This window comes from Entelurus aequoreus, linkage group LG02 (genome assembly GCF_033978785.1).
Source record: "Entelurus aequoreus isolate RoL-2023_Sb linkage group LG02, RoL_Eaeq_v1.1, whole genome shotgun sequence".
In the NCBI taxonomy this organism is placed as follows: Eukaryota; Metazoa; Chordata; class Actinopteri; order Syngnathiformes; family Syngnathidae; genus Entelurus; species Entelurus aequoreus.
The window spans coordinates 14,508,665-14,531,766 of NC_084732.1; the positions used below are offsets into that span (position 1 = coordinate 14,508,665).

Consider the following 23,102-nt stretch of genomic DNA (forward strand, 5'->3'; position numbering starts at 1 on the left):
AAGTTCTGTGGTCCGATGAAACAAAAATGTAGCTTTTTGGCCAAAATACCCAGCAATATGTTTGGAGGAGAAAAGGTGAGGCCTTTAATCCAATGAACACCACCCCTACTGTCAAGCATGGTGGTGGTAGTATTATGCTCTGGGCCTGATTTTCTGCCAATGGAACTGGTGCTTTACAGAGAGTAAATGGGACAATGAAAAAGGAGGATTACCTCCAAATTCTTCAGGACAACCTAAAATCATCAGCCCGGAGGTTGGGTGTTCCAACAGGACAATGACCCCAAACACACGTCAAAAGTGGTAAAGGAATGGCTAAATCAGGCTAGAGTTAAGGTTTTAGAATGGCCTTCCCAAAGTCCTGACTTAAACGTGTGGACAATGCTGAAGAAACAAGTCCATGTCAGAAAACCAACAAATTTATCTGAATTGCACCAATTTTGTCAAGAGTGGTCAAAAATTCAAGCAGAAGTTTGTGGATGGCTACCAAAAGTGCCTTATTGCAGTGAAACTTGCCAAGGGACATGTAAGCAAATATTAACATTGCTGTATGTATACTTTTGACCCAGCACATTTGCTCACATTTTCAGTAAATTCATAAAAGAAGCAAACTTCAAGAATGTTTTTTGTGAGCAACAAGTATGTGCTCCAATCACTACATCACAACAAAATAAGAGTTGTAGAAATGATTGGAAACTCAAGACTGTTCTTTACAAGTGTATGTAAACTTTTGACCACGACTATATGACTTAAATGAAATGTGTCATCGATGACATCATGTATTAGTAAATTCATGTGTGATTAAATTGTTGCAAGGCACGATTATTAAAGCAAATAGAGGCGGACAACTAAAACGTTATTCTTTATACAGCTGTGTAATAAATAAAAGATAATGAAATATATCAAAAATGCAAACCAAGCATAACTTTTATTTTGACTAAGTAAAGGAAACAAAAAGATGACTACACTCCCATAAAACATATTAAAAAACATCCATCCATTTTCTACAACTTGTCCCTCTCGGGGTGGCTGAAGCCTATCCCAGCTGCATTCGGGCAGAAGGCGGGGTACACCCTGGACAAGTCGCCACCTCATCGCAGGGCCAACACAGATAGACAGACATGAATAGATTTGTTTTTAATTGCAGGCTGCACTTGACTTCACAAAAGTCCCCCAGCTTGTCCGTGAAGAGGTGAAGAAATAAGTCTGTTTTGGTTCTTAACTTTCCGGCAATCCGCACTTTCGATTCCGGACCTGAATCACCTCCCTCCTCTCCTGCAGGAAGCTTCCAAAGGCGTCCTTCTCTTTGCTCTCCTCCGCTTCTGCGGACAAAAAAATAATAAAAAAAATAGTTATTTCGAGCTTCGGACGGACACCCGGCAGACGTCAGCGAGCCTCACTGCTGTGGTCGATGTCGTCCGTGTCGCTGTCCACGTCGTCTTCGTCCTCGGAGTCGCGGGCGCCGCGGGTCATGATGAGGTCGCTGGGTGTGGCCACGTCGACGTTTTCTGCGGAACACAACACGTGACCACACTGCAAAAACTGAAATCTTAGTAAGATGAAGTATCTCAAATAAGGGTGATATTTGCTTATTTTCTGTCTGATAAGATAATTCTTCTCACTAAGCAGATTTTATGTTGAGTGTTTTACTTCTTTTAAGGGTTTTGCTCCTAAATGATCTCAGTAAGATATTACAGCTTGTTGCTGAGATTTGATGACCTATATTGAGTAAAACAAGAAACTAGAATATCAACTGTTGCAAAGCTGTGTCATCAACACTCACAAGTATAAAACTACTTTTTCAAAGTAAAAATCATGACTTTGACACAATTGTGTCTCATACAGTAATTAAAGGCCTACTGAAATGTTTTTTTTTTTATTTAAATGGGAATAGCAGATCCATTCTATGTGTCATACTTGATCATTTCGCGATATTGCCATATTTTTGCTGAAAGGATTTAGTAGAGAAAATCGACGATAAAGTTCGCAACTTTTGCTCGCTGATAAAAAAAAAGCCTTGCCTGTACCGGAAGTAGCGTGACGTCACAGGAGGTAATATTCCTCACAATTCCCCATTGTTTACAATGGAGCGAGAGAGATTCGGACCGAGAAAGTGACGATTACCCCATTAATTTGAGCGAGGATGAAAGATTCGTAGATGAGGAACGTTACAGTGAATGACTTGAGAGGCAGTGATGGACGTATCTTTTTTCGCTCTGACCGTAACTTAGGTACAAGCTGGCTCATTGGATTCCACACTCTCTCCTTTTTCTATTGTGGATCACGGATTTGTATTTTAAACCACCTCGGATACTATATCCTCTTGAAAATGAGAGTCCAGCACGCGAAATGGACATTTAAAGTGACTTTTATCTCCAAGACAATACATCGGTGATACACTTAGCTACTGAGCTAACGTGATAGCATCGTTCTCAAATGAAGATAGAAACAAAATAAATAAACCCCAGACTGGAAGGATAGACAGAAGACCAACAATACTATTAAACCATGTACATGTAACTACACGGTTAAAAATGATCAGCCTGGTAAGGCTTAAAAATGCTGTTGCTAACTACGCTAAGGCTAATTTAGCAACTTAGCAACCGGACCTCACAGAACTATGATCAAACATTAGCGCTCCACCTACGCCAGCCAGCCCTCATCTTCCCATCAACAGCCGCGCTCACCTGCATTCCAGCGATCAATGGCGCGACGAAGGACTTCATCCGTGGGTTTGGCGGCAAGCATCGGCTAGGCGTCAGGGTAAGTAGTCCTTGTTGTGTTGCTGTAAGTATTGTAATGCCCCGCAGTGGAGAAGGAGTCACACAGACGAGGATGCGCTGCTCAATCGCTTTATTAACAAGCGGTAACTGGTTGTAGTTCAAAAAGTAACGCACACACATACACGAGCTGCTGTTAGCCACAACTCACGCTCACACACACTCAAGTTCTCCGCCAACTCACTCGCGCAAGCGTGTTCCCCAAACCCTTAAAGACACAGTACACTAATGCAAATATCACAGATATTACAGTATTGTACTTAGCCGCTAATACACCGATCGATCCCACCTACAACGTTCTTCTTTGCTGTCTCCATTGTTCATTAAACAAATTGCAAAAGATTCACCAACACAGATGTCCAGAATACTGTGGAATTTTGTCGAAAAAAACAAGAGGCTTTTCTATCGGGTCCGATGTGGTCCAACCACTTCCGTTGCTTTTGTGACGTCACACCCATAAATCATATCCAAAGGAGTTTTTCAACCGGAAGTGTGGCGGGAATTTTAAAATTGCACTTTATAAGTTAACCCGGCCGTATTGGCATGTGTTGCAATGTTAAGATTTCATCATTGATATATAAACTATCACACTGCGTGGTCGGTAGTAGTGGCTTTCAGTAGGCCTTTAAATCAGATGACAGCCAAATGGACTTTGCTGTTTTATTTTCAATGAAACAATAGAAAACACGTACTCATATAGTAGCACAGTTGGCACAGTACAGCAAACTGACAGTTAATATTTAAACATTTAACATGTGACATTGCAAACTATTTTGAACAGAAATAGATCACGCGCAAATATGTGACCCGTGCTGGCAAAATGAGTCGGAATGCGCACAGGCTAATTTTGAGCTACAGGCAAATAAGTGAAAAAAATGTATCTTGGTTGAAATTGAGATTTTCACAAAAACGAGTCCATAAAGCCACAATCTAGCGATCCCAATCATCGAAATAGCAAGAAAACATCTTAAATCACCTTTATTTGAAGGTTTTGTACGAGGTATGTCTTCAGAAATTAGTCCTTTGTGTTAAAATTCCTTGAGAAAATCAAGTGTTTTTCAACGCTCACTCGCGGCAATAAGGGGGAATCCCCCTAGCCATATTTGGTATCATTGTGACGCCAAGTTTACCTACTTTCTAAAAATGAGCATGGAATTCCCGATGACGCCATTCTGAACCGATACAATTCGAGTTTTTAAACCTGACGTAAACAAATCCGGCTTGTTGCTAAGCGGTCGCTGTGAGGCGTACCCTCATTGGTTGAATCACCCCGCGCGGTGCATTGTGGTATCATGGCAGCGCCCTGATGAAAAACAACACAGTAATTCGAGCGGAATATTTGGTGAAAAAAGGTGATTTTCGAACATTTAATTATTATTTTTGTGGATAAGTTAGACTGTTTTACATTCCGTAATGGATTTACTGTAATTTCCGGACTATAAGCCGCTACTTTTCCCCCTCGTTCTGGTCCCTGCGGCTTATACAAGGGTGCGGCTTATATACGGCCTGTTCTTCTCCGACACCGATGAAGAGGATTTCGGTGGTTTTAGTACACAGGAGGAAGACGATGACACAATGATTAAAGACTGACTTTTCATATACCGGTAGGCTGGTTATTTTGATAACGTGCAGGCGAGCACTTTGTATTACTTTGCACCGTTGTATTATTTGTACTCTGCACGAATGCTGTTCGCCATGTCAAAGATGTGAAAGTTTGATTGAATGATTGAAAGATTTATTGTTAATAAATGGGACGCTTTGCGTTCCCAAACAGTCATCTCTGTCCCGACAATCCCCTCCGTGGTAGCAGGAACCCCCGCCCTATATACTACGCTAATTACACATCAAAACCCTGCGGCTTATAGTCGGGTGCGGCTTATATATGGAGCAATCTGTATTTTCCCCTAAATTTAGCTGGTGCGGCTTATAGTCAGGTGCGGCTTATAGTCCGGAAATTACGGTAGAAGGTGGAGAGGGTACACAGGTGGTTGCAAGTGCGCTAAACTCACTGCAGTCGGCGAATCTTCTTAGTGCTGCTGGTCAGGAATATTACGGACAGCTGACCAGCTGACCAGTGAACAAAAAAACTGTGACATAACAGTGTTGAAATTTTTGTACATAACCGTTTTCAATAGAGTTGAATATATATTTTTCCTTTAGACATGGGATTTGACTTTAATTGTATCAATTTTGGTGTTGCTACAAGGACTTTTAAGGTATGGTTGCTATGGAGTTTTGTTTTGGAACATTCTGTTCTGGAACAGTAAACTTTAAGCTGTTTTTTCTCAAAACGGACCCTCAAACTTGGTCGACTTCAATCGGATGTAACTCGGTCATTTTCTGTCCGATTCCAACAAACCATATATCATTTTGAAGGTCTTTAGATGGAGAATGTGTAAATAACAATAACTCAGTTTTTAAAATTTCCTCATTGTGACTCATTTTGCCAGCACAGGTCACATGTATGTATATATATATTCCTTTGCGCACTAATTGACTGAAAGAGCACGCACTTGGCGCGATGATGTCATGTTATCCATGGAAAAATGCGTTTTTAGACAATATGATTTGCCTGAGCGGCTAGGAGACCCCCAGAGTAACAAGCGGTTGCCTTTCCATTAAGAACAATAAACTAGTTTTTAGTATAAGTTTGCTGGTTTCAAGAAATGTAATGCCGAGCGCATATCATTATGTCAAGATAATGGCACTAGCATTTACTTCATTTAAGAAACATTTTCAACATATTGAGAAAAAAGGTCTCATTTGTTTTTTCTACCAAGAAAAGTGCACTTGTTATTAGTGAGAATATACTTATTTTAAGGTATTTTGGGGTTCATTGAGGTTAGCTAATTAGGGTCCGCACAGGACCATTGCAAAAGGGAGTCCTTTTGCAATGGGACGAAAGGACCCTATTGAATTTGTAAGGTTTTATTATTCTTTATTTATTATTATTCCGCTGCCACAAAAAACTCTAATTTGACCCACTTAACATGCTTCAAAACGCACCAAATTTGACACACAAATCAGGACCTGCGAAAATTGCCATCTAATAAAAAACCCAAACCCCAAAAATCAAAATTGCGCTCTAGCGCCCCCTAGGAAAAAACAAAAACAAACTGCCTGTAACTCCCACTAGGAAGGTCGTAGAGACATGAAACAAAAACCTGTATGTAGGTCTCACTTAGACCTACAATTCATAATGACACATCCTCGGGCAAAAACGAACATGAAGTTGGCAATTTCCCATTTAAGACAAAAATGTACTAAAAACACTCATTTTTGCCTCTTTGAGCTGTAATTTCACCCTCTTAAAATACTTCAAAACTCACCAAACTTCTTACACACATCGGGACTGGTGGAAATTGCGATCTAAAAAAAAAACCGAACCCCAGCGCAATTTTTGAATAAAACAGAGAAAAAATTGCTCCTCAGAGGAAAACTCAGACAAAACTGCTTGTAACTTCCGGTAGGAACGTCTTAGAGACATGAAACAAATACCTCTGGTAGGTCTCACCTAGACCTACATTTCTTAGATTGACATCCTTCAGCAAAAATCAACAGGAAGTTTGCTATCCCTCCTTCAAAACAAAATTTTTGTTAAAACCGGTCACCAAACATCAAACATTATCACCTCCGAGCGCGTTAGTCGTTTAGGCTTCAAACTGCTACAGGAGAGATTGAACCCTTCTGATTAAAAGTTGACGACGGCGTTTCGTTTAGTGCTACCGTTTTGAGTTTACGTGCCTTCAAAGACCCGCAGCACTAAAGTTGCTCCGCTGCTGTTGTTTTAAGATGGCTGCTTAAAAGCAGAAAGCACCAGCGTGAGCACAGAATGCAGAGAAGGTAGGTACACTACACAAAAGTATCTAACTCCCAGTACGAATATCGTAGAGACACGAAACAAAAACCTCTATGTAGGTCTCACTCAGGACTACCACTGGACAACAGTATTGGGACACCTAGGACTAGCACCTGCCAAAATGCGGACCCGACCAACGCTGCTTGCAGCTTTAATTTGACTTGTTTTGGAAAATCTTGACAAGCCAAATTTTCTTGTTCTATTGGCAGATAATTTTGCTTAGTTCAAGTAAAATACCCCTCATTTTATTTATTTTTTTCTTGTTTTTGAACACTGACTTTTTGCAGTGTAGCTCGAAGGAGACATGTTACGCCATTACTGTATCCCTGCAGACTGTATTGATCTATAATGTATATATTGTGTTTTTTATGTTGATTTAATAAAAAATATTTTTTATTTATTTTTTGTGCGGCCCGGTACCAATCGGTCCGCGTGGTTGGGGACCACTGCCCGACGTCAACAACACGGTCGGCGGCCCGTCGGTGCGCGGCTCGTACATCACCGCCCTCTACTTCACCCTCAGCAGCCTGACCAGCGTCGGCTTTGGCAACGTGTGCGCCGACACGGACGCCGAGAAGATCTTCTCCATCTGCACCATGCTCATCGGCGGTATGCCGGACGCCTCGTATGGAATAACGTGATTGGGCAGGCACGCTGTTTGTATCGTGGGAAAGCGGACGTGAAAAAAGGCTGTCCTCACTCAGGCCCGCATGGAGCTGGAGGGGGCGTGGCCTCCGGCTCCGGCTGAAAATCGGGAGATTTTCGGGAGAATATTTGTCGGGTTTTCGGGAGAGGCGCTGAATTTCGGGAGTCTCCCGGAAAATTCGGGAGGGTTGGCAAGTATGCAATATAGTAACACTCGAAATAGTGCAGAACAATAACAATATATCAATAACTCAACGTTGCTCAAACGTTAATGTCACACAACACAACACACAAAATAAACATGTAAGGCTCACTTTATGAAGTTATTCCTCATCCACAAATCCCTCAAATTCTTCTTCTTCAGTGTCCGAATTAAACAGTTTGGCGAAGTCGAAGTCGTCATTAATGGAGTCAGTGTCGCTGCTGCTCTATTCCCGTGTTCTACTGCGTGACTGATCGTCTTAAGTTTGAACTCTGCGTCGTGAGCGTGTCTCTTAATAGGAGCCATTTTGGGGTCTTTACATAAACAAACAAATGGAAATGAAACGGCACGCCTCGCGCAGTCATATATCCCAGCATGCAACACGCGCTTCTTCTTCTTCTACGGGGGAAAATGAAGTTGGCGGTTGCTTACCAGTGTTTCCCACACATTCATTTATTTGTGGCGGCCCGCCACGAAAGAATTACGTCCGCCACAAATAAAAATAAAAATAAAAAAACATCAATTTTTTTTTTTTTTGTCCTGTCCAGCTTCTCAGGCAAATCATATAGTTGATGTAGATGCCCATATCGGCTGTTCAGATTTACTTTACAAAAGAGAAGTGTAGGATACTTCTCTTGTTGCCTTATTTGTATTTGACTTTATTAAATGTATTTATATTAGAAACACAACATGTGTATATAACAAAGGGTGCAAAGTCTGCAGGCAGTAGGAAACACATGGTTAAGTGTAGGGAGTAAAACTGATGGCAGTCTAAAGTTCAAGATTTTTGGAGCTCTTTGTTCAGTGGATCAGATGTTTGATGAAGCTCTGTGTCTATCTACCACCACTACTGTTTTCTGTTTATTTGTTACTGACTGGCAGGACACCTCTGCCTCTGTTTCACTTTATGTTGCTGGTAAATAATATGGTTGTAGTAGTAGGCTAAAGTTAAATTATTTAGTATGCACTAATTAAAGGGGCAGAGCTGTAAGAGACATTTTAGCTTATATATTTTATAAGATATATTTTTTGTAAGAACCACAATTAATAAATATATTTCAGTGAATAACTTATTGTTCAAATCTGTATATAAATATGTACATAAAGTGTTGTAATTATATTGTAAAATGGATGGATGGATGGACGTTTAAAACAAAACTGTTATTAATTAGTAAGTATACATTCTTTGAGCCTTTTTAGAGAAAATCATATCATTGTAGTAAATTATGCAAATTACTCGATGATGTCATGGTGACCACACCCATAGCCACGCCCCCACAGCCACAGGTATCTTGGCAGTTTATGGGAAACACTGCTTACCGTAGTTGCGATTGATGGATTGATTGAAACTTTTACCTGTTGGAGGCTCAATATTGGTCCATGTATAAGGCGCACCGGATTATAAGGCGCACTGTCAGCTTTTGACAAAATTGGAGGTTTTTAGGTGCGCCTTATAGTGCGGAAAATACGGTAGTCTGAGAAAGGGTGTTGAGACTTTGGCGACGACAGGAAACCAAAATAAATGTTCGGTCATAGCTGACCTGAAACAGACGTCGCCATGTCGACGGCGCCGAGATCCTTCCGGAGTCTCTCCAGCTGCTCTTCCTGCTTTTTACTTTGAGCGTCCAGCTGGTGGACAGGGCAAAGGTCAAAACGCTCAAGTCGTCAAGAAGTTAGCGTGGGCGTTGGGAGAGCTAACACGGCCAAGACGCTCACCAGCTGTTGGCGCAGTCTTTCATATTCTGGTCGATAATCCCTGAGGAACCAAGAGACGTTTAATACAAAACATTACTTCTCTGATAAGCCAACATGGACACTACTGCCACCCGCTGGTCAAAAAAAACAAAAAAACAGAAATGTTGTGACTTCATACAAATTGTAAACACACCTGTTGTACTCTTCAGCTGCTTCCTGCACCTTAACGAGGAAGTCGTCCAATCCATTTCCTGTCACCGAGGACACGCCCACTACCTGTGGAAGCAGGCCGGGTCATCAGAGGTTCTCCTTCAAGCGTTCCAAATGGCGCTCTCACCCTCAGGTTGGAGTAGAACTCATCCAGGACCAGACTCATGGAGCGTGTCAGGTTGCTCACGTAGGAGGTTTCCTGGTTTAGAGCGTCCTGGAAAGCCTCAAAGTCCTGCATCCACTCCACGGCGAAGCTGTGGTCGATGATGTCCGTCTGCACAAAGCGCACAACAAGCCTTTTTCACCACGGGGCCTTGAACGCAACACACCAACTGAACCAGCATACCCGATATCGTATTTAGATAAACAGTATAGAGATCGACCGTTACAGTTTTTTATGGGACGATACCGATTATTGGTAGTCAAGCAGGCTGGTAACTGATATTTGGAGCCAAAATATATTTGCAGTAAATGTTATTTAAACATGAATAGTAGGGGTGTGGGAAAAAATCGATTCAAATTCAAATCGCGATTCTCACGTTGTGCGATTCAGAATTGATTCTCATTTTTTTTTTAAATCGTTTTTTTGTTGTTGATTTTTTATTATTATTATTTATTTACTTTAATTAATAAATCCAACAAAACAATACACAGCAATACCATAACAATGCAATCCAATTCCAAAACCAAACCCGACCCAGCAACACTCAGAACTGCAATAAACAGAGCAATTGAGAGGAGACACAAACACGACACAGAACAAACCAAAAGTAGTGAAACAAAAATGAATATTATCAACAACAGCATCAATATTAGTTACAATTTCAACATAGCAGTGATTAAAAATCTGTCATTGACATTTTCATTAGACATTTATATATATAAAAAACAAAGAACAATAGTGTCACAGTGGCTTACACTTGCATCGCATCTCATAAGCTTGACAACACACTGTGTCCAATATTTTCACAAAGATAAAATAAGTCATATTATTGGTTCATTTAATAGTCAAAACAAATGTACATTATTGCAATCAGTTGATAAAACATTGTCCTTTACAATTATAAAAGCTTTTTACAAAAATCTACTACTCTGCTTGCATGTCAGCAGACTGGGGTAGATGCTGCTGAAATCCTATGTATTGAATGAATAGAGAATCCTTTTGAATCGGGAAAAAAATCGTTTTTGAATCGAGAATCGTGTTGAATTGAAAAAAAAAAATCGATTTTGAATCGAATCGTGACCCCAAGAATCGATATTGAATCGAATCGTGGGACACCCAAAGATTCACAGCCCTAATGAATAGTATAGATCAGTAAACATAATGCAGGGGTGTCCAAACTTTTTCCACTGAGGGCCGCACATGGAAAAATTAAAGCCTGCGGGGGCCATTTTGATAGTTTTCATTTTCAAATCATAACAAAATATATGGATTTTGGTTGGTTTTTTTCCCTTTAGGGCTCCCGGGGACCATAAAGGGTCTAAGTCATTAAAATGTTAAAAACAAGTCAAATTATTTTTTTTATTTTTAACGCTTACAGTAAATCTCTACAGTACATCAACTTCAGGTTGATATAAAATTTAAAAAACCAAAAAGGTTTTATGCCTTTTCTGTCAAGACAACTTTGTTTTTTATAATAAAACTGAAATATGCAGTATTTCCCCCACTGCCCAAAACATTCAGAAAGCAATGTTTGATGTGAAGTAATTAGAGCCTTAAAAACATCAATAATGCAAGACACCATTGATATTAATTCATTGTTATTTTTGAGTAATCACAGTGAAAAGATAAATAAAATCCCATTAAATATATTTAGGATACAAAAGGTGCCCCACTCAAAGTGATACATTTGTATTAGTTTTTTTTTAAAACTTTCAACACTTAAGTTACGAGATCAACTTCAGATATATCTGTCAATTTTAGGTTTGAACTATTATTTTGTTTGTTTTATGCTCTTTTGTCAAAGAAAATGTGGATGTTTTTGTATGGCAACCACACAATATATGCAATATTTTCCACATAAAACATTTTAAAGTGAAATATTTGAAATAATTGGAGCCTTGAATAGGTCAATAATTCATTACAACATAGATTTTTTATTTTTTTTAAGCAATGGCAAAAAAAGAAAAATAAAGATAGACAAAAGAAAAAAACAGCCTGCATGGCAGCTTTGTGTTAACATTGCAACTTTTTCTAGTTAATGTTTATTTTTGCAATAGCATTTCCAGAATGTGTGGCTGCGGGCCGCAAATGGCCCCCGGGGCCGCACTTTGGACACCCCTGTCATAGTGGGACATAAAGTTTCATGTGGCGCTAATGTTGTGGTTAAAAAAAGCATCAGAGGATTTCAGAAACACCTTTAATTCGTGTGTCTAAGACAGTGGTCAGCAACCCGCGGCTCTCTAGTGCCACTCTAGTGGCTGCCTGGAGCATTTTTAAAAAAGGATTGAAAATTGAAATAGATGGGGAAAAATAATTTCTTTGTTTTAGTATGTTTTTGGTTTGAGGACAAACATGACCCAAACCTTCCCAATTGTTAGAAAGCCCACTGTTTAACATGTTTGTGTGTATGCTTCACTGATATTATTTGGTGAACATCGTTTTTTCCGACTAATTTCGGCGGCTCTTGAACTCACCACAGTGTGGACTGTGACGCAACAGTTTGTTTACATGTCAAATCTTCCACTCCTTTGTCTCATTTTGTCCACCAAAAGTTTCATACTGTGTGTGAATGCACAAAAGTGCGCTTTGTTAATGTTATTGACAAAGCCCCCCCACCCCGACCCCCTCAACCTCCTCATGCTCTCTCAGGGAGAGCATGTCCCAAATTCCAAGCTGCTGTTTTGAGGCATGTCAAAAAAAAAAAAGCACTTTGTTACTTCAATAATAAATATGGCAGTGCCATGTTGGCATTTTTTTCCATAACTTCAGTTGATTTATTTTGGAAAACCTTGTTACATTGTTTAATGCATCCAGCGGGGCATCACAACAAAATTAGGCATAATAATGTGTTAATTCCACTACTGTATATATCAGTATCGGTTGATATCTGTAATTAAGAGTTGGACAATATCGGAAAAAAACCATTATCGGACAACTCTAGAAAATATCAATCTTGTGTGTTTATTGGGAGGACATTTAGATGTTAGCTGTCCAACTTTATTATTACTGAGATTTTAGATGCTCGCCAATATCATCCGATGCTTGCTTTGTTAGCTGATATCGGACCAGGACATGGCTAAATGTAACGTTACACTTTAAGCCTAGTAAAACAAATAAAAATAAGTTACTCACTTTGTTCATGGCGACAATGAAAGGGAGCTTGGTCTTGTAGAGAATACTAAAAGAACACCAAACAAGAAACCGTTACAAGGGCGTGTTTTTTGCGGCAACAAATGCTAACTTGAATGTTTATTTATTTTGCCCTAAATCACAAGTGTCTCAAAGGGCTGCACAAACCACAATGACATCCTCGGTTCAGATCCCACATCAGGGCAAGGAAAAACTCAACCCAATGGGATAACAATTAGAAACCTTGGAGAGGACCGTAGATGTAGGTGACCCCCCCACCCCAGGGCGACCGGTGCAATGGACGTCGAGTGGATCTAGCATAATATTGTGAGAGTCCAGTCCATAGTGGATCTAGCATAATATTGTGAGAGTCCAGTCCATAGTGGATCTAACATAATACTGAGAGTCCCGCTCATAGTGGATCTAGTTAATAGTGTGAGAGTCCAGTCCATAGTGGATCTAACATAAGGATCTAGCTAATATTGTGAGAGTCCAGTCCATAGTGGATCTAACATTATAGTGACAGTCCAGCCCATAGTGGATCCAACATAATAGTGAGAGAGTCCAGTCCATAGTGGATCTAACATAATAGTGAGAGTCCAGCCCATAGTGGATCTAGTTAATAGTGTGAGAGTCCAGTCCATTGTGGATCTAACATAAAAGTATGAGAGTCCAGTCCATAGTGGATCTAACATAATAGTGAGAGTCCAGTCCATAGTGGATCTAACATAATATTGTGAGAGTCCAGTCCATTGTGGATCTAGCTAATATTGTGAGAGTCCAGGCCATAGTGGATCTAACATAATAGTGTGAGAGTCCAGTCCATTGTGGATCTAGCTAATATTGTGAGAGTCCAGTCCATAGTGGATCTAACATAATAGTGTGAGAGTCCAGTCCATAGTGGATCTAGCATAATAGTGAGAGTCCAGTCCATAGTGGATCTAACATAATAGTGTGAGAGTCCAGTCCATTGTGGATCGAGCTAATATTGTGAGAGTCCAGTCCATAGTGGATCTAACATAATAGTGTGAGAGTCCAGTCCATAGTGGATCTAGCATAATATTGTGAGAGTCCAGTCCATAGTGGATCTAGCATAATATTGTGAGAGTCCAGTCCATAGTGGATCTAACATAATAGTGAGAGTCCAGCCCATAGTGGATCTAGTTAATAGTGTGAGAGTCCAGTCCATTGTGGATCTAACATAAAAGTATGAGAGTCCAATCCATAGTGGATCTAACATAATAGTGAGAGTCCAGTCCATAGTGGATCTAACATAATAGTGTGAGAGTCCAGTCCATAGTGGATCTAGCATAATATTGTGAGAGTCCAGTCCATAGTGGATCTAACATAATAGTGAGAGTCCAGCCCATAGTGGATCTAGTTAATAGTGTGAGAGTCCAGTCCATTGTGGATCTAACATAAAAGTATGAGAGTCCAATCCATAGTGGATCTAACATAATAGTGAGAGTCCAGTCCATAGTGGATCTAACATAATATTGTGAGAGTCCAGTCCATTGTGGATCTAGCTAATATTGTGAGAGTCCAGTCCATAGTGGATCTAACATAATAGTGTGAGAGTCCAGTCCATAGTGGATCTAGCATACTATTGTGAGAGTCCAGTACATAGTGGATCCAACATAATAGTGTGAGAGTCTAGTCCATAGTGGATCTAGCATAATATTGTGAGAGTCCAGTCCATAGTGGATCGAACATAATAGTGAGAGTCCAGTCTATAGTGGATCTAACATAATAGTGAGAGTCCAGTCCATTGTGGATCTAGCTAATATTGTGAGAGTCCAGTCCATAGTGGATCTAACATAATAGTGTGAGAGTCCAGTCCATAGTGGATCTAGCATAATATTGTGAGAGTCCAGTCCATAGTGGATCTAACATAATAGTGTGAGAGTCCAGTACATAGTGGATCTAACATAATAGTGTGAGTCCAGTCCATAGTTGATCTAACATAATAGTGAGAGTCCAGTCCATAGTGGATCTAACATAATAGTGAGAGTCCAGTCCATAGTTGATCTAACATAATAGTGAGAGTCCAGTCCATAGTGGGTCTAACATAATAGTGAGAGTCCAGTCCATAGTGGATCTAGCATAATAGTGAGAGTCCAGTCCATAGTGGATCTAACATAATATTGTAAGAGTCCAGTCCATAGTGGATCTAACATAATAGTGTGAGAGTCCAGTCCATAGTGGATCTAACATAATAGTGTGAGAGTCCAGTCCATAGTGGATCTAACATAATAGTGTGAGAGTCCAGTCCATAGTGGATCTAACATAATAGTGAGAAAACTTGCACTATCGTACCTGCAGGCGTACAACATGTTGGACATGAAGGTGACGGGATTGACGCTCCGTGACGTGTCCATGACGTAGACCACCACGCAGGGGAAGGACGAGGCCTGAGACATTTTGCACGTTATCGGATGAAGCAGCACAATAAACCTCGGCCGGGCTGGCGACGCACCAGAGCTTCCGTGATGATGGTTCCGGACGCGGACCAGGTGAAGACTTCGATCTGACCCGGGGTGTCGATAAGCACGTGCCTGCACAGGTGAGAGAAAACGATGAACATTTGCGATGATATTCAGACGTACGATCCGTTCACTGACCTGTGATCGTGCTGCTTCTTCTCTATGAAGTGCATCACCTAGAGGACGACCGCTGTATTACTTCTGGTGCAAAACATTGCAGGGGTAAGTAAGAACAGGAAAGACCTGATCAAAGCGAGTAGCAAACAGGTTGAGAGAGGTCACGATGCCACCGTTGGGTCCCAGGCCGTACTGCTTCATCACCTCTTTGTAGTTCACCGTGTCTCGGATGTCTGCAGAGCAACAACGTTCAGGTCAGAGGTCGTGTCTGGAAACGTGGACTCAAAGTGGCTTTTTGTACGCTAGAGGCAGACTTCAAGTACAAAACCCAAAACCAGTGAAGTTGGCACATTTTGTAAATGGTAAATAAAAACGGAATACAATGATTTGCAAATCCTTTTCAACTCATATTAAATTGAATAGACTGCAAAGACAAGATATTTAATGTTCGAACTGAGAAACTTTTTTTTTATTTAAAAAAAAAAAAAATCATTAACTTAGAATTTAATGGCAGCAACAAATTGTAAAAAAGTTGGCACAGGGGCATGTTCACCACTGTGTTACATGGCCTTTCCTTTTAACAACACTCAGTAAACGTTTGGGAACTGAGAAGAACAATTTTTGAAGCTTTTCAGGTGGAATTCTTTCCCATTCTTGCTTGATGTACAGCTTAAGTTGTTCAACAGTCCGGGGTCTAAGTTGTCCTATTTTAGACTTTATAATTCGCCACACATTTTCAATGGGAGACAGGTCTGGACTACAGGCAGGCCAGTCTGTTGTTGGCCCCCCACTGTTGTAACACGTGCAGAATGTGGCTAAGCATTGTCTCGCTGAAATAAGCAGGGGCGTCCACGAAGAAGGCGTTGCTTGGATGGCAACATATGTTGCTCCAAAACCTGTATGTACCCTTCCGCATTAATGGTGCCTTCACAGATGTGTAAGTTACCCATGTCTTGGGCACTAATACACCCCCATACCATCACAGATGCTGGCTTTTGAACTTTGCGCCTATAACAATCGGGATGGTTATTTTCTTCTTTGGTCCGGAGGACACAACATCCGCAGTTTCCCAAAAACAATTTGAAATGTGGACTCGTCAGACCACAGAACACTTTTACACTTTGCATCAGTCCATCTTAGATGAGCTCGGGTCCAGCAAAGCCGGCGGCGTTTCTGGGTGTTGTTGATAAATGGCTTTGGCTTTGCATAGAGTTTTAACTTGCACTTGCAGATGCTTTTATCCTCTTAAGGCCCAAGCTGTTTGTTTACATACTTTTTTTATTTCTCTTTGCTATTTCGGCTTATTGGACCCTAATTAGAATAAAAACTAAGAATCATCTTTTGATATGATGCACTTAGTCCATAAGTAACAAACATGTACTTCATGTTTAGTGACCTGCTAATTCTTATTTTTACACTTTTTTTTTCCAAATTCCATTGTATGTTATACTCTTCTGACACCACCAGATGGCAGTATAAGTGTCCACATAAGCGGCTAATAAGACCCCAATTCAGTAGTGTACACAATTTTAGAAATAAGAGCTAAAAGGTGCTGTCCACACATGTGGCCACTAAGCCTTTAGAGGTTTAAACCCAATCATTGCACCCACCTGTTCCCAATTAGCCTGTTCACCTGTGGGATGTTCCAAATAAGTGTTCCTCAACTTTCTCAGTCTATTTTTTGCCACTTGTGCCAGCTTCTTTTAAATAAGTTGCGGGCAAAAAATTCTGAATGAGCCAATATTTGCAAAAAATAACAAAGTTATCCAGTTTGAACGTTAAGTATCTTGTCTTTGCAGTCTATTCAATTGAAAATAGGTTGACAAGGATTTGCAAATTATTGTATTCTGTTTTTAATTACGATTTACACAACGTGCCAACTTCACTGGTTTTGGGTTTTGTACAAGTAATACGCTCCTTACCGATGTTTGGAGGGAAGGGGACCTCGTGGACGGCAGGATCCAGGTTGATGAGGTATGGCGGACATTTGAGAGAATACAGATGCGCCGTCAACCTCTGTTAAAATCGACATAATGGTTAGAGACACTTAGAGGGCACGTCCACTAATACATTCAGCGGACATTAGATTAAGGCTTTTATGGTACTAATGCAGGGGTCGGCAACCCAAAATGTTGGAAGAGCCATATTGGACCAAAAATACAAAAAAAATCGGTCTGGAACCGCAAAAATTTAAAGTCTTATATAAGTGTTATAATGAAGGCAACACATCAATCAATCAATCAATGTTTATTTATATAGCCCTAAATCACAAGTGTCTCAAAGGGCTGCACAAGCCACAGCGACATCCTCGGTACAGAGCCCACATACGGGCAAGGAAAAACTCACCCCAGTGGGACGTCAATGTGAATGACTATGAGAAATGTAAGTATCTATATTAGCTATAACAGCCTACTATCAAAGGCTGACGCAAATCTTCGTTGACAGAAATGTTGTATTTTAATTTTTATTCTACACATTTTTGCAACATTGGAAATCATTAGTAAAATGGAGGCTTCTCACAGTATAGGATAACTTCTGGAAATGACTGGCTCAGAATGGCCAAAGGTATAGATGTGTGTGTCCAAGTTTAAGGAAACGGCAGGCTGTCTTCCTCTAATATATCTGTTACAATCTTTGCAAGCTGGGTAACGTTTGCTGTGGTCTGGAATAACATGGCACACAAACAACTCTGAGAAATGCAACCAATATTGTATATAATATTAATGTGTCATGAGACATGCAAATATCAATTAAATACGCAGAGGACATAAGTAAAGGAAATTAAATGAGCTCAAATATACCTACAAACGAGGCATAATGATGCAATATGTACATACAGCTAGCCTAAATAGCATATTAGCATCAGTTAAATAATTAATGCAGTCATGGATTGACCAAATATGCCTGATAAGCACTCCAGCAAATCAATAAAATCTCACCTTTGTGCATTCACGCACAGCATAAAACGTTTGGTGGACAAAATGACACAAAGAAGTGGCATAAAACACGTCTTTCTGTGGCCGCGTCCGAGAAAGTTGTGCATGTAAACAAACTACAACTGGTTCAAGGATCGCTGAAATTAGTAGAACAAAACGATGCTTGCAAAATACTCCCATTAGTGAAGCATGTATAACATAAACAGTGGGATTTTTAACATTTAGGAATGTTTGGGTCATGTTTGTTCTCCTACAGAAAATATATTAAAACAAAAAATATATATTTTTTGTTCATCTTTTTCCATTTTCACACATCTCTGAAAGAGGTCCAGGGAGCCACTCGGTCGGCACTTAAGTGCCGCATGCGGCTCTAAAGCCGCGGGTTGCTGACCCCCGTACTAATGAATTAAAAAAAGGTACTATACTGCCTTTGAAAAATACCGATAAAATATTTTTTTTCATTGACATGATGGTGCGCCGTGCTGACATTGCTGGTAACACGAGCCGAGACGCATGTCGCTAGTCAGCACACACAGAGAGCACTTACAAGCAGAAACAGTGGGGAGAAAAAAGAGGGGGAATGGACGTATTTTGGCTTAAAAACTAACGATAAAGGTGAAGCTATAAACACTGACCCCGAATTTCCACTAAATGCGGAACACCCACAGACCGGCACACCAACTTGTTCCGTTTTTATTCAAGTCACGGTGTCAAAATCTGCTAGTGTTGGACAGGAAGTCATGCACAAACACAAAATAAAATATCCGGTTTACTTTCAAAATAAAATACTCCGTCTTCAAGGCGGATCGTATTTTACACTTTGCAAAGGTCCTGATGGGCGGCGACAGACATGAAGTCAACTTGTCAAAGGTTTTTAGACTTAATTTCATCTGGTTGACACAAATGGATGAGGACATGCTGATTCTGTAGATCCAAAATTAGAGAATAATGTACAGGCATATCCCGGGCAGCTAAAAGGGGATATGGGGGCCTGTGTCAAATATCAGCTGATACAGAGACCGGGAAAACAGAGGGCTGATTGTGCGACATAGGGCTGCAACAACTAATCGATTAAAATCGATTATAAAAATAGTTGGCGATTAATTTAGTCATCGATTCGTTGGATCTATGCTATGCGCAGAGGCAATTTTATTTTTATTTTTTATAAACCTTTATTCATAAACTGCAACATGTACAAACAGCTGAAAAACAATAATCAAAATAAGTATGTGCTAGTATGCTGTTTTTTTTCAATAAAATACTGGAAAGGATAGAAATGTAGTTTGCCTCTTTTATCCGATTATTAATCGAAGTAATAATCGACAGATTAATCGATTATCAAATGAATAGTTAGTTGCAGCCCTAGTGTGACACACTAGGGCTGCAAGGGATTGTCACACACACACTAGGTGTGGCAAAATTATTCTCTACATTAAACAAGTTGAAAAACTTATTGGGGTGTTACCATTTAGTGGTCAATTGTACGGAATATGTACTGTACTGTGCAATCTAAAGTCTTCCTAAAGATGTGACACAGGCCTCAATGTTGGCAATGTTCACATTCAGCCTGATTTGATTGATTTTAATTTGAATTAACGGATTATTAAGGGACAAGCGGTAGGAAATGGCTGGATGGATGGATGATTGTTCTACGATTATTGTATTTTCTAGATTTAATTTGAAATATGGAATATTTTGCTTTCTTTTATTTTCTGTAAAGCAGTTTGATGAGATGGCGACTTGTCCAGTGTGTACCCCCGCCTTCCGCCCGAATGCAGCTGAGATAGGCTACAGCAGCCCCCCGCAACCCCGAAAGGGACAAGCGGTAGAAAATGGATGGACAGTTTGAATTGCCTGGTGTACGAATTGTGCTCTATAAATAAACTTGCCTTGCCTAAAGTGCAACGACTTTTCTAGAAAGCGTCAAGCCATGAAAGAGACTGGTGACGTCATTGCGGTTACACAGACGTCCTCATTGGCGGATATTAAAGTTTGTGAGACTACATGTGAATGTCTTTATGGTAACTTGTTAAAGAAGCGGTCTGTTTTGATAATAGTTTTATATATAAAAAATAGCCCGGAATGTGATAACATCACGTTGGCATGTTGTTCTCAACGGTAATCAATGAAAATATGATTAAATGATGACCTGAACAAAGGTGGTCTTTCCGGATCCAGCCATGCCAAGAACGATCAAACAAACTGCTTTCTTCCCACCGGCAGCCTGCTCTCCCGCACTCACGTCCGCCTGATCGCCTGCCATCATGTTGTCAACACTCGCTGTAGCTTCCGCCATCTTTGTCTTCTTCTTCTTCTACTTCTTCTTCGTCTCCTTCTTCTTCTTCGGCTTCTGCTTCATGACGGATTTTTGTTTTAGCGCCACCTTTCGAGAAGGCGCTTGTATATAATGTTATAATTTGTGTAGCTGCTGACAGAAGCACATTGTATATATGTTATATAATTCCATAGTTGGTTAGAATAAATAAATACAATGTATTGTAAATAAAAAATAATCAAATGTAAATAATCAAATGTAGACACTTTTCCTTATACTTTACTTTACTACTTAAATAAATTAAAAACATTTTCTTGAATAAAAAAGAAAGTAAAACAATATAAAAACAGTTACATTGAAACTAGTAATTAATGAAAATTAGTAAAATTAACTGTTAAAGGTTAGTACTATTAATGGACCAGCAGCACGCACAATCATGTGTGCTTACGGACTGTATCCCTTGCAGACTGTATTGATATATATTGATATATAATTTAGGAACCAGAATATTAATAACAGAAAGAAACAACCCTTTTGTGTGAATGAGTGTGAATGGGGGAGGAAGGTTTTTTGGGTTGGTGCACTATAAGTGTATCTTGTGTTTTTTATGTTGATTTAATAAAAAAAACAACAACAAACAAACAAAAAAAACCATACCGATAATAAAAAAAACGATACCAATAATTTCCGATATTACATTTTAACACATTTATCGGCTGATAATATCGGCCGGCCGATATTATCGGACATCTCTAGTGTCTGTATCATGAATCAATTTAAGTGGACCCCGACTTAAACAAGTTGAAAAACTTATTCGGGTGTTACCATTTAGTGGTCAATTGTACTTCAATGTGCAATCTACTAATAAAAGTTTCAATCAATCAATCAATCAAAAGTATACATGTAAGTTAATATTTACATATAATGTGATTAAAAATGCATTTTCTTTGGTAATTTCATGCAAGTACATGTTGACTTTATTTTTTGTTACAAAACCCATGTAAATTGGAGAGGAACATATTTTTTGTTCCGGTTTGGTCACATTGTTGGGGGGACAATTAATATGTGACAGACTAAGGAAAGCAGCATGAGACAGCAAAATAATTTGATGGAAGAGGTTAATGGAGTCTCGGCTTGAAAATAAACTTTATTCCCTCGGAGTTTGTGAGGCCAATGAGGTATGATTCTTTCTGATAATGTATGTGAAATCAACGTGTACTGGCTCCATTAGTTCAAACTAGTGTCCCGATACCAAAATGTATTGCGATACTTTTCTAAATAAAGGGGACCACAAAAAAATGCATTATTGGCTTTATTATAACAAAAATCTGAGGGTACATTAAACATATGTTTCTTATTGCAAGTTTGTCCTTAAATAAAATAGTGAACATACAAGACAACTTGTCTTTTAGTAGTAAGTAAACAAACAAAGGCTCCTAATTTAGCTGCTGACATATGCAGTAACATATTGTGTCATTTATCATTCAATTATTTCTGTCAACATTATTAAGGACAAGTGGTAGAAAATGAATTATTAATCTACTTGTTCAATTACTGTTAATATCTGCTTACCGTATTTTTCGGACTATAAGTCGCAGTTTTTTTCATAGTTTGGCCGGGGGTGCGACTTATGTGTGAAATTATTAACACATTACTGTAAAATATCAAATATTATTTAGCTCATTCACATAAGAGACTAGACGTATAAGATTTCATGGGATTTAGCGATTAGGAGTGACAGATTGTTTGGTAAACGCAGGGTTTCCCACACATTCATTTATTTGTGGCGGCCCACCACGAAAGAATTACGTCCGCCACAAATAAAAAAATTTTTTTTTTTTTTTTTTGTCCTCTCCAGCTTCTCAGGCAAATCATATAGTTGATATAGATGCCCATATCGGCTGTTCATATTTACTTTACAAAAGAGAAGTGTAGGATACTTCTCTTGTTGCCTTACTTGTATTTGACTTTATTAAATGTATTTATATTAGAAACACAACATGTGTATAGAACAAAGGGTGCAAAGTCTGCAGGCAGTAGGAAACACATGGTTAAGTGTAGGGAGTAAAACTGATGGCAGTCTAAAGTTCAACATTTTTGGAGCTCTTCATTCAGTGGATCAGATGTTTGATGAAGCTCTGTGTCTATCTACCACCACTACTGTTTTCTGTTTATTTGTTACTGACTGTGGCAGGACACCTCTGCCTCTGTTTCACTTTATGTTGCTGGTAAATAATATGGTTGTAGTAGTAGGCTAAAGTTAAATTATTTAGTATGCACTAATTGAAGGGGCAGAGCTTTGAGACATTTTAGCTTTTATATTTTATAAGATATATTTTTTGTAAGAACCACAATTAATACATATATTTCAGTGAATAATTGTTCAAATCTGTATATAAATATGTACATAACGTGTTGTAATTATATTGTAAAATGGATGGATGGATGGACTTTTAAAACAAAACTGTTATTATTAATTAGTAAGTATACATTTTTTGAGCCTTTTTAGAGAAAATCAAATCATTGTAGTAAATTATGCAAATTACTCGATGATGTCATGTGACCACGCTCATAGCCACGCCCCCCCCCCGCCACAGGTATCTTGGCAGTT

At 39.4% G+C, this 23,102-nt stretch overlaps 1 protein-coding gene across 1 annotated transcript; it reads right to left on the minus strand.

The window, feature by feature from the left end:
- Nucleotides 1–906: 906 nt before the first annotated feature.
- LOC133630805 (GPN-loop GTPase 1-like) lies at nucleotides 907–20,580 on the minus strand. Its single transcript, XM_062022562.1, has 13 exons — nucleotides 20,366–20,580; nucleotides 17,203–17,296; nucleotides 15,407–15,513; nucleotides 15,302–15,339; nucleotides 15,157–15,235; nucleotides 14,997–15,091; nucleotides 12,684–12,729; nucleotides 9,516–9,662; nucleotides 9,372–9,454; nucleotides 9,200–9,239; nucleotides 9,025–9,112; nucleotides 1,398–1,505; nucleotides 907–1,319 (listed from the first exon to the last, which is right to left on the minus strand). Exons 1-13 carry the CDS (start codon nucleotides 20,510–20,512, stop codon nucleotides 1,216–1,218), a joined length of 1,176 nt encoding a protein of 391 aa, XP_061878546.1. The 5' UTR covers nucleotides 20,513–20,580; the 3' UTR covers nucleotides 907–1,215.
- Nucleotides 20,581–23,102: the final 2,522 nt, after the last annotated feature.

What these genes read in the sequence shown, in the direction of transcription:
- LOC133630805 (XM_062022562.1), bottom strand. Translation starts at nt 20,512, where the DNA reads ATGGCGGAAGCTACAGCGAGTGTTGACAACATGATGGCAGGCGATCAG. An exon ending in GAAAGACCACCTTTGTTCAG is followed by an intron (nt 17,297 to 20,365) that starts GTCATCATTTAA and finishes CGATTTTAACAG; the next exon opens with AGGTTGACGGCGCATCTGTA. An exon ending in TCATTGTCGCCATGAACAAA is followed by an intron (nt 9,663 to 12,683) that starts GTGAGTAACTTA and finishes CGCTTTGTGCAG; the next exon opens with ACGGACATCATCGACCACAG.